Source organism: Sesamum indicum, linkage group LG6 (genome assembly GCF_026168435.1).
Source record: "Sesamum indicum cultivar Baizhima isolate 11 linkage group LG6, ASM2616843v1, whole genome shotgun sequence".
Lineage (NCBI taxonomy): Eukaryota > Viridiplantae > Streptophyta > Magnoliopsida > Lamiales > Pedaliaceae > Sesamum > Sesamum indicum.
The window spans coordinates 5,460,114-5,471,167 of record NC_142662.1 but is presented as its reverse complement, the minus strand read 5'-3'; the positions used below and the strand labels follow the sequence as shown (position 1 = coordinate 5,471,167).

At 35.4% G+C, this 11,054-nt stretch overlaps 2 protein-coding genes across 2 annotated transcripts; one reads left to right on the top strand and one right to left on the bottom strand.

Moving 5' to 3' along the window:
* Positions 1 to 237: 237 nt before the first annotated feature.
* On the top strand, positions 238 to 5,879 carry LOC105164957 (uncharacterized). Its single transcript, XM_011083808.3, has 14 exons — positions 238 to 547; positions 1,541 to 1,668; positions 1,790 to 1,975; positions 2,381 to 2,449; positions 2,544 to 2,600; positions 3,416 to 3,469; positions 3,548 to 3,610; positions 3,737 to 3,799; positions 4,185 to 4,349; positions 4,429 to 4,584; positions 4,747 to 4,827; positions 4,920 to 4,981; positions 5,097 to 5,214; positions 5,547 to 5,879. The coding sequence occupies exons 1-13, from the start codon at positions 376 to 378 to the stop codon at positions 5,176 to 5,178; spliced, it is 1,338 nt and encodes a 445-aa protein (XP_011082110.1). The 5' UTR covers positions 238 to 375; the 3' UTR covers positions 5,179 to 5,214; positions 5,547 to 5,879.
* Positions 5,880 to 7,251: 1,372 nt separating this feature from the next.
* NAC038 (NAC domain containing protein 38) lies at positions 7,252 to 10,719 on the bottom strand. Its single transcript, XM_011083809.3, has 4 exons — positions 10,630 to 10,719; positions 10,013 to 10,245; positions 9,371 to 9,642; positions 7,252 to 8,099 (listed from the first exon to the last, which is right to left on the bottom strand). The coding sequence occupies exons 2-4, from the start codon at positions 10,185 to 10,187 to the stop codon at positions 7,527 to 7,529; spliced, it is 1,020 nt and encodes a 339-aa protein (XP_011082111.1). The 5' UTR covers positions 10,188 to 10,245; positions 10,630 to 10,719; the 3' UTR covers positions 7,252 to 7,526.
* Positions 10,720 to 11,054: the final 335 nt, after the last annotated feature.

The window sequence follows — 11,054 nt, the reverse complement described above, 5'->3', positions numbered from 1 at the left end:
ATTTAACCTGTTGGAAATATAAATTATAAATTAAAAAATACTTTAAGTTTATTTTACGTGAAAAATTGACAAGCAACTAAAGTTGATTTTGTTGTAAATACGTATTCTCAAGTAATTTGAATACGAGGTGGTCTAACATAAAACAGCTAGCAAGGGCAATGTTGTCCTTTCAACAACCCCTATGGTACTGCTGTAAGCACTCAGAAAAAAGATATTTCGTGGTATATGTTAAAGTCTCTCGTGCCTAACGTGGGTTTCTCAAGGAAAACACAGTACCAACTGTAAAGGAAATACTTCCAAAGAAGAAAGTCCTAGACGGAGAATTTCTGCTCAAAATTGGATCGCCGGGGCGCCGGAGCCTCCGTTACTGGCTTTATGGCGGCGTTGAAGTTCTTCGTGTTTACCCTGTTACTTTCCCTAATTCTCACCCACTTCAGAGTTGAAGCTGATGGCTCAATCTCAGTTGATGACGAAGTCAAAGTGGTCAGATCAGACGGGCCCGATTCGTCCATCCTGGAGCAGCTGAAGTCCGAGATCCACAATCTCGGTTAGTCTGGTCAAAGTTTTTCAAACTGTTTCTGTGATTGGATAACTCGATTAAGAATTAACTTAGTTGCGTTGTTTTAGTGGCGAGTATGTAAGTGTTGATTTTGGTGGTGAGATTTTAAGCTTATTTTTTGCCGAGGAAAGAGAAGGTTATGTGATTAGCAGTCGCTAGTGCTACATAAGAAATGATTAGTGAACAATATGTATTATGTTTTAACTGTCGAAGTAAAGGTGAAAGTAAGTATATGATCTGAGCTAGTATTTTGAGCATCTTGGTGCTGTATATCCGCGTGCATGTTGTTTTGCAGATACTGAAGTAGAGTAATACAATGTTTATGTATTGCTTTGAAATTGTGTACCCTTCTTGGGTCCCACTTCAAGGCAGTGTCTTGTTGATTGGGCTGGATTTTTTGCTTCCGAAACTCGGGTTTTGTGTGGAGACATTGGTGTCTGTGTTATGTGCTAATGTCGTGCTTGCTTGCTTGTGTTTGTGTCGGAGGTGGTTGTTTTTGTATAGTTTTATGGAATAGGGTACCTAAGGAATGGTTTATTTATCAAGATGCATTGATGTAGTGGATTGATTTGGGAAGATGAAGATCCCTGTGTTAAAGGTTTTAGCTGGTAGATTTAGTAACTTTGTATTCATGTTTTGTGGATTTTTTAAAGGGAAAAGTCAGTATGTCATCCTGGAGAGAGAACATTATCTTACACTGTTGTTTCTCTTTCTGTCCAAAAGAATGCTTCTTGATTATGCTTATTCCATAAAAGTGAATACCATAGCATCAAACCTTCTTCTTTCAGGTTGTAACATTATTTGAATCTGGATTTATTATGTATAGCATCACTTTTGTGGTTTTCAAGTGCAGCATGTGAACTGCTTTACTTTTGTTGTCTACTCTGTCTGCCTTGTGTTGTTATGCCGTGGAATAGAATGATTAACTTGCATCTTAGGTGGGAATGACTTTCTTCTCTTACATTTTTCTTGCGTATGAAGAATCCCATATCGAGGAGAAAACTCGAGAAATAAAAGACAAAGACGAGGTGATTGCTGCTAAGGAGAAGATAATCAAAGAAAAAACAGACACCATTCTATCATTGGAGAATGAAATTGCTTCTCTGCAAGTGAGTGTTAGGATCTCGGAACAATAAGATTGTGATATTGTTCTGGTGGTATTAATTAGTTCACATGCTAATTAAAATGCTTTACTATATGTATTTTGAATCTGTATTGTCTCTTTCTTAGAAAAAGGGCAAATTAGACGCCGCAGAACAGGCGGGGAAGGCACATGCAAGAGCTGCTGACTTGGAAAAGCAAGTGGAGAAACTCAGAGAAGACATTGATGTGAAAATTAAGGAAAAAGAGATATTGGAATCCCGGGCAACTGAAGCTGAGAAAAAGGCTTCTGAGTTGAATTCTAAATTTGAGACTGTAAGTCCGTTGTATCTGGGATGTTTTGGGATAGTTCATAAAGTTGTAACCTTCATATAAACTTTCATGTGCTAAGTAATGACATCTAGCGGCCAAATCTTTATGTGTTAAATTTTGGTTGTGCCGGTCACTTTGCTCCTTGAGAATCTAGTTTTCATTCTTTAGGATAGACCTAATGGGCACCACCTTTTACTGGTGCATTTGATTTTTTAGAATGAAACTCCATGGACTTTCGTTTAGTTTCAGTGGAAAATTTATGCACTCATCTGCTTGTTAGTCCAGTTAGATTTAATCATACCACCTCATGCTAATTGAAGAAAAGAAAATAGCGGCAATTATTTTCCAGTGCTTGGATCTGATTTTATGAATTAATTTTGTTATTGCTCTTTTTCAATTGCGAGACAGCTTCAAAAGACCATTGATGACCAGAAGAAGAAGTTACGTAAAACAGAACGTGCTCTTCAAATTGCTGAGGTATGTGAGCAATGGCTCAACTACCTGTTAGATTCATTTTTCATGTGATTGGAATGCTTGATTTATGTTTCTTTCTGTATGAAATTTTTTACAGGAAGAGATGATTAAGGCAAAGTTTGAAGTAGCATCCAAAACCAAAGAGTTGATAGAGGTATAATTTCATTAAATTACCTTTTTCTTTTTATAGCCCGTGCAGTAAATGTTTTAATCACAATTGATCGGGGAGGTGCTGCTTATAATCATTCGTCTAAAATTGTAATTATCACCAATGGTTTGACTGGAAAACTCATCAAACTTCAAGACTATGGTTGTAAAATAGGAAATTGAAGTTATATTTACCAACAACAGGGGTAGCCCAGCTGCTTTGGCCCATTAGTTTTCACCATGAGTTTAAAGCCACTTAAGTTTTTGTGTGGTAGTATGCAAGTCACTCACCTTTCTAGTAGAGCACTTCAATCTAATTGGTATCATGGTGATTATTGTGATACTATTCGACAGGCTTGCGCTCCTACCCTAGAAAACGCTATGTTTCCTAACCCATACTCTTCATATAGAAAAAGAGATAGTCAGGCTACCTGCAGCTTGCTTAACACTTATTCTATTGAGTGGTGTTTTATTTTGCAATTCCTTTTCAATTATGCTTAGGTTGTTGACACAATTCTTGTTGTTGATTGGTAATATGCACATATACCACTCAAATGTGCCCCTGAATTTTCCCTGCAAACCATAAGAACTTAATTCATCGAATTTATGCTTTTGCAAGTTCAAAAGATGTGATACTTAATCCAGCTGCTCAGAACTTCTGCATGAGCTTTGTGCTCTCTTAAAAATATCTTCCTTTACATGCTTGCTGTGTCCATCCTTCCCAAACTTTACATGGTCTTTGTCAAGAAGTATCTTTCTGTATGGGATATATCATCTTCTTATTGCTTTCAAGATCATCATTTTTGTGATGTGCATGATCAGGTTCATGGTTCTTGGCTTCCAACTTGGCTTGCAGTTCATTTTGATAATTATCAGGTATTTGTATATATTTTATGAAGCTAATGTTTTTGGCTCCCTCTAGTGTATATTTTTTTGATTGTCTTTGTATTTCAGTCACTTTTGTTGGAGAACTGGAAAGCACATGGAAAACCTGCTCTGGAGTTGTTGCTGCAGAAGGCATGTATTTGAGCTGCATCTCTGCCATATTTCATCATGGATAGCATCTATGAAAAGCAGTGCTATTTATGCTGCAAGACATGGTTTCCTTCAGTATATTATGAATTAACTCATTTTCTGTATCAGGCTATTGAAAAGAAGGCCAAAGCTGAAGAGTGGGCTGCACCACATGTGGAAGCAGTTAAAACTGTAAGTCTACTTCCCCCCAGTCACCTACAAATATGCTAGCATTTTTGCTGTTGATACTTGATTGTCTCAAGGCTAGTGCTGTAAATGGAAATATGGCCTCTGTCCGGTGGTGCTTTGTCTCCTTTCTGTTGCTTATTCAGTGTCCACATTAGTATTAGTTGTTATTGCTTAATGGTACTGGAACTTGGTTGGTACATTTCAAAAATTGGCTTTTTGGGCTACAATGCCTTTGGCCTGGTGTAAATTGTCTGCTTAAAATATTTAATTGGATGCAAAGTGAGAGTAGCATCACAGTTTGCTTTTCTATGTCTTAATTAATTGGTGAACTTTACTCATTATAACTCCATTGATTTGAGTTTTCTTTTTTTTCATGTCCTGTGCGCAGAAATGGATACCAGCCATTAAGGAACAGTGGGTAGTGATAACCACAAATGTGGAGCCACATGTGCAAACCCTGACTGCGAAAACTGTTGAGATATATGAAGTGTCGAAAAATGCTGTGACTCCACACATCATAAAATGGCAGGAACTAGCTGATCCTTATCTTCAGGTTAGATGCATATCAGCTCAACTTCGTTTGTTTACCTTCTACACCTTCTACAAGCTGAAGAAAATGTGTAACCTTTCAGGAATTGAGGAAGTTCAGCAAGCCATATATTGATCAGGTTGCCACTACTGCAAGACCTCATGTTGACAAATTACGTACTGCTTTGAAGCCGTATACGCAGGAGGTGGTCCATGCTTATGGAAAATTCCTCGAGTCAGCAACTACATACCACCATCAGGTATGCTAGTGTCTTTTGGTCCTATCTGCAATCTGCATGTTAGTATCTAACTTAAGAATATTCATTGACCACAAAAAGATTAAATGTTATAGTGCTAAATCTCTTGCATGGTATACTACATATAATTGTTGATCTCCAAGCACTTTCTTATCCCTGATGAAGGTTCAAGGCAAAGTTGAAGAGAAACTGAAGAGTCATGAGCTTACAAAACCTCTCGCAACGAAAGAGCTGGTTTGGTTTTCTGTAAGTCCTTAAAAACACTTTTATGGCCTTGCCACAAATTAGTCTATATATGGGTGCAATATTTGCTGGTTAACTGAGCGTTTATGTTGTAGGCCTCTGCACTCCTGGCTTTGCCCATCATTTTTCTGTTGAAAACATGTTCAGCCATCTTTGGGTTAGTATTGTTCTGCATGTTCGTATTGCTGTTTGAGAAATAAATTAGAGTGTTGCTTGTGGATTGTCGGGAACAATAGAAAAATTAATAATTTCTATACGGATATTTGTTGCAGCAAAAAGACGAAAAAGCCCATCCGAAATGGTAATTCAAGCCACTCTCGTCGCAAGGGAAAACGTGTACATCCGGACAAGTAAAGCCAGTAAAGGCACGGTCCTCTCTCTTAACACAAGGTGTGATTTAAAACTTTAGTGAATCTTTTTCTATGCCAGGATTATCCACATATATTAAAATTTTTATCTATCAGTAAACATTATCCACATACAAATACATGCATGAACAGACCGATCGTTACTTGGCTGGTATGAGTGGATACAGAGTTGGAATATATGCAGTCTTCTCTACTCTTTTTGGAGAGTCAGTTGGTTATTACGAAGTAGAGAAGAAATAATACTAATTTCATCTGCATGCACTAGTGTTGCCTCATTGATGCGGACATAGTTTTGACTTCTGAAAATTGATGTCACTGTTACATTATTTTACTGTTGCTTACCATTCTCTGCAGGTTTGCGTCGTCCTCTTCACATTGGCTCGGAGTTCCTGAAGCTCTATCCGTTCATGAAGTACACTGTCAATCTTGAAGTTTAGCGAATTTCAGTTTCATATGTAGATCAGAGAATTGGGGTATAGGTTATTGTAGTTTCCAGGATGTTTAACTTGTAGTTCAAATGATAGTTCGGTATTTGTGTGTATCACGGCACTCGAAGTCTGTCTGCCAGGCCCCTTTTTGTTTGTTTAAATCCTTTTTGGCCTTCTACGCCACATTTTGAACAGTTCTTCAACAACTCATACATCCTATCTGTCCATGCCCGTAAATTATAAAATTTGTTTATTGTTATATTGTCTGATTTATATTATTCCCAGGAATTTGGTTGGATTCTAGTATCCTGTCATCTCAGCAACGCCCATGGCTGGAAAAACTTCTTAGTACGTTTTTATGCTTATTTTTCTTCGTTTCAGAAGTCAAGTTTCCTTCTTGTTTTGGTGGTGTTGGGTATGGAGTTCAAGCATTGAAATCGTTACTGGATTCAAGGACTTTAATTTGGAAAATTAATGTTATATTTGGATCTTGAATTTTCGGTAGCATTAGCAGATGCCAACTGAAGTTGATTTCTCTGTTAAAGAATTTTATCATGGAGTCTATAATTCACTTGATTTGTTTTCTTGAAGGATACATAATTCCACCTAAAGATATTTTAGTTTGACATTTATTCTGTCCAAAACTGAAATACAATAAAATTTATGATAAATTAAAATAAGTTTTTATAAAGTTTGATATAATTATGAATATTTTCTCGTTGTTTAGAAAATTTTATTTTATTTTTATATTTGATAAATTCTGTTATCGAGGGTTTAGAATTATTAGTTTTGTTCTTATTTATATATATTAGTTGTTGTAGCACTCGATTCTTGTGAGCATTTAAAAAATTATAGTGTTACGATGAAAAGAAATTATAAGACAAACGTAGTGAAGTGATGAAAAAAAAAGAAGTATTCAAGAAAAAGAATGTGGGGATAAAGTAAGTTTGTAAGAAAAAATTATAAGTTAAAAATATGAAAGCTTGTAAGAAAAAATATATACGAAGAATGTGAGAGCGAAAAAAACTAATTGTAATCGAGTTTATTAAAGTTATGGAGGTTTGTGAGGCAAAAAATATGGAAAATATGGGAGAAAAATGGAATAGTGGGTTGAGAGAAAAAAAATTATAATTCTAAAATAATATTAAAATTACTATTATAAGCAATTCTTTTGAAAGAATGAAATGAATGAAAGTATAAAACGTGACAATAAAGAATTGGTACGATCAGATTTTCTTTTATAATAGTATAAATACATATATATATATATTTTAAATTTGAAAAATTTAAAAAATTGGATGAGGCGGATAGATAAATTTGAAAAATTATAAAAGAACTATTCACTTTGTTAAAAAAAATTAAAAAAAATAAATAAAACTATAAATTAGACTCCACATGAGCATTTTGGTCAGTTCGCTACAAAAAAATGATAAAAATATAATAAAGGCTAACGGACTGAAAACGACCATTAAAATTAGGGGATATTCGTGATTGTTTTAAATAAAAGGAAGTATTGCAATTATGATAAACCTTAGTGGATTGGACAGTAATTTACCGTAGAAATCTAATTTAAATCAAAATGTGCATACTATTTACTGTAAATGTTTGCAGGTTGAACAGGATAGTCATGCAGAGTTTAGGAGTCTCAGATTATGAAATTTGAAAGCTGCATAAATTAGATGGAAATTCTAACAAAACAAACAGCAGCTCCTGAAGTGATGATCCTTTTAGCACACTTCAGACCCCTATCAAACAAAGACCCTTAACACATCAAACAAACTAAGTTCTCTTCAACCCAATATCCAAATCAAAAAGCAGCACTGATCAACTACTCCAAATTTCTTTCCTACCTACAAATTTATCATACACTTGCCTCCAAACATCACCAGATCTTCTTGTTTTCTCATCAGTAAGAAGGCCAGTAGTTATCTAAATCAGCACACTGCTCCATGCCAATGAACCTGTTACTCATTGTGTTTGCGTTATTCATGTCCCCTCCATAGCCTGCTGCAGCCTGATGATCACTAGCAATTGCAGCACCAGCACTCAGCATGGCTGAAGTTACGTCTTGTTGGTTCATTCCGGGGGCGGGGGGTGGTGGTGCTGGCCTCATGAACGGCTGAGCCGGGATAGCACCGCCACCGAGGTTCAAGTTCAAGCCTGATATGGTGAAACAGCTGCCTCCGGCACCACCCGCTCCGACGGGACTGTAGTTGACTTGTGGTGGGACTGGGAAGTTGATCATGCTGGTTGAGCCAACACCTCTGAAAACCTTGTTGAATTCTTGAATTTCTGCTGGGGTGACGTAGTTTCTTGCAGGGAACTGAAAATTGTCAGGCTGCATCATCTGTGGTTGCATGGGGTTTTGGGGCATTTCTACATTGTAGGTGAAGGGATTGACTGCCCTTGGGTGGTTTGAAGGGTACTTTTTCCCTCCAGCACTCTTCTGGAACACACGGCAGACTACCCATTCATCTTGCTGCATAATTCAATTAGGGTAACAAAAACATGAATGACAATTCATAAAATGAACTATGGCTTTATTAGTATACGTACATATAACCCAACAGTTTATAGTAATCGAGAAGATTGCAATTATAGTTTTTAAGTATGTGGCGACAATTTTAGTTTTGTACGAACTCATTTTGGGCAATGCTGTTCTAATTTAAAAAATTTTGAGCAATGAGGAGAAGCAAATGTCGGAATTTGCTAAAATAGCTAAAAGAAATGCAGTCAATTAAGCTTGTCATATGTACTTTTTCAATTATTTTAGCAAATTTTGATTATTTATCCTCAATGTGCGAAATCCTTAAAAATACAAGATAAAATTGCCAATATAGAATCGTTAGGACTAAAATAGCCACCTTCATACTTACCGGACTAAAATTATAATTTTTTCTAATTTAATTATTGGAGTAGTATTTCTATATATTTAATGTGCCTAAATGGTGAAATATATATATATGTATGTATCTATATATAAAATGAGCTGCAAATAAAACAATAACAGTGTGATTAATTAATGAAGTAGAATTTGATGGACGTCAAAGACTAATCGGTCTTCAATCTTGCAAGAAAACTGCAAATGTAAAACTAAGTTTAAGTTGTAGTCATATAGACATGTTTTCTTGGAGCGTTGAAGTAATAATTAGTTGAGAACAAACGTTGGGTTAATTATAAGTACAAGCAATTTAAACATTTATATATTAATTTATGAAGTAACTTAGTTCTTTGGTAAGAGAAAAGTTGTCTTTCTTTCTTCTTCTTCTTCTTTTTTTTTTTTTTTTTTTAAATTTTAGTTTGTTCTTCACCTAAGAAGGGGAAATTAAAGCATAATATATATATACGGGAAAAGATAGATGCAAATCCCTCCACTAATTATTTGATTATGATGAAATTTATAAAAGTTTGTAATAACTCATAATGTTGGCAAGAAAAAACATTTTTGCTAAATTAATAACTCAATAATTTCAATTATAATAAGTTGGTGAAAACGGAGACGTCTTTTCAGCAATTCTTGAAATTTGTTTAAAATAGTTTGAATTCTAGTTAATTAGCACTTTAACATGCATGGCTTTGATGATCAGAACCAATTTGGAGATCTATATATATGCTACCTCCAATCATGAACAGCAGCTGAAGATCATCCGCAAAATTACACACACACACACACACATATATATATAGATAGATAGATAGATATATTTAGAATTAAAAGAAAAAAAAGAAAAAGACTAATTAAGTGTATACCTTTGTGGTTCTGTAGGCAGATTTAGAATGAATGCGATATTCATGCATGACCCAATTGGTTTTTTCTCCTCTGGGAGCTCTTCCTCTGTAAAACACCAAAGTTTTCTTCATTCCCACCAACTCCGAGGTGTTGCTGTTGTATATCTCCTTGTCTTTCCCGGTCGTCTTCCAGTACCCGGTGTTGGTGGCGCGGTTTGTCCTTACTCCTGTCGGATATTTCCGGTCCCGGAGGCTGAAGAAGTACCACTCTTTTTCTCCCATTTTTGCCTTCCCTAATTACACACACACACAAATGATAAAAGAAATCAACTTCGAAGCTTATTACCAAAAGTTCTTCTCCTATGAATCTTGTAATAGCTAGCTAGGGTTTGTCTATGTGTGTCCAAACATGCATGCTGCAAGCATATATGCCAGCCCAGCACTAATTTTCGGTTTAGAGTGTGTATGTAGTGTTTAATTCTCATCAATATGTTAATTTAATCTTCTTTACAAGAACCAAACGGTACGTAAATCTTGCATCATAATTAAACATACACGTCTAGCTAGTTAGTATTGTTTTTCTAAAAACCCTAATTTTGGCATGCTTGATCTTGTCATATGAACCCTAACCCTAGTTAATTGTATGAATGTTAGAACAAGTACCTGGAAGATCCCACGGCTCGCACTTGTTGAGATCGACATCTCCAATAGCTCTCCCTGTGAAGTTTGCATCTGAAATCTTGTTAATGAGATAATAGGTGATGAGCTCTTCATCTGTGGGATGAAAACGGAAGCCGGGCGGTAGCTTTTCCTCCTTCACTTCTCCTGATCCTTCCATTGCTAGCTAACCTCCTACCTATTTCTTGTGTTAATTTGGTCTTTTCTAACTATGCCAGCTGAATAATTCAAGAAATATCAATTCGTCAAGACCAATAAATTAAAAACCCTAGTTTGTTAGATATACATACTCAATTCTGCAAGAAATCGAGAAAATTAACCTAAAAAATTCTTGTATATGCTAGAAGAGTGAAAAAGAAACAAATTCTTGAACATATCTAGGATATATATAATGTAATTCTTTTCGCAAGATCGAGTTTATTTGCAGTAGTTGTTGATTTAATTGTACTACAAGAAAATGGAGCAAATTTTCTTAATTACTTGAATATTGAAACAAAAGGGGTTTCAAGAGCAAGAAATATGATCAAATGTTCTTTTTCTAACATCATGGTTCAAACAAAGAGGTGGGAGTGAGGGGATTTAGGTAAGTGTAGGATTCTTACAAGAGATCTTGTATGGGATAAATATTTGTCTTGGTTGAGGTGATTAAACAAGAAAGCTTGGAATATAAATGTGAAGAGGAAGGAAAAAGAGAAGTGGTGTGATTAATTTCCAAGCTCTTACCTACTATGGGTCTTAAGGTACACGGTACTTGACCATTGCTGGGAGCTGCTACTTAGGCTATTCAAAAGTCATTAATGATTGTACCTGTGCAATTACAGTGTTGCCCATTTCAACATTGATGAAGTTATTACATCTTGCTTGAGGAAATGAAAAAAAAAAAAAAAAAAGAGAAAGAAAAGAAAGAAACCTCAAAAGATTCTTGTTGGAGCATGTCTTAAATTTCTAGAAGGTCTGTATATATAATTATCCCACCTGACTAATTAATTCTAGTCCAGAAAATGTTTCAATTGAATATATATATATA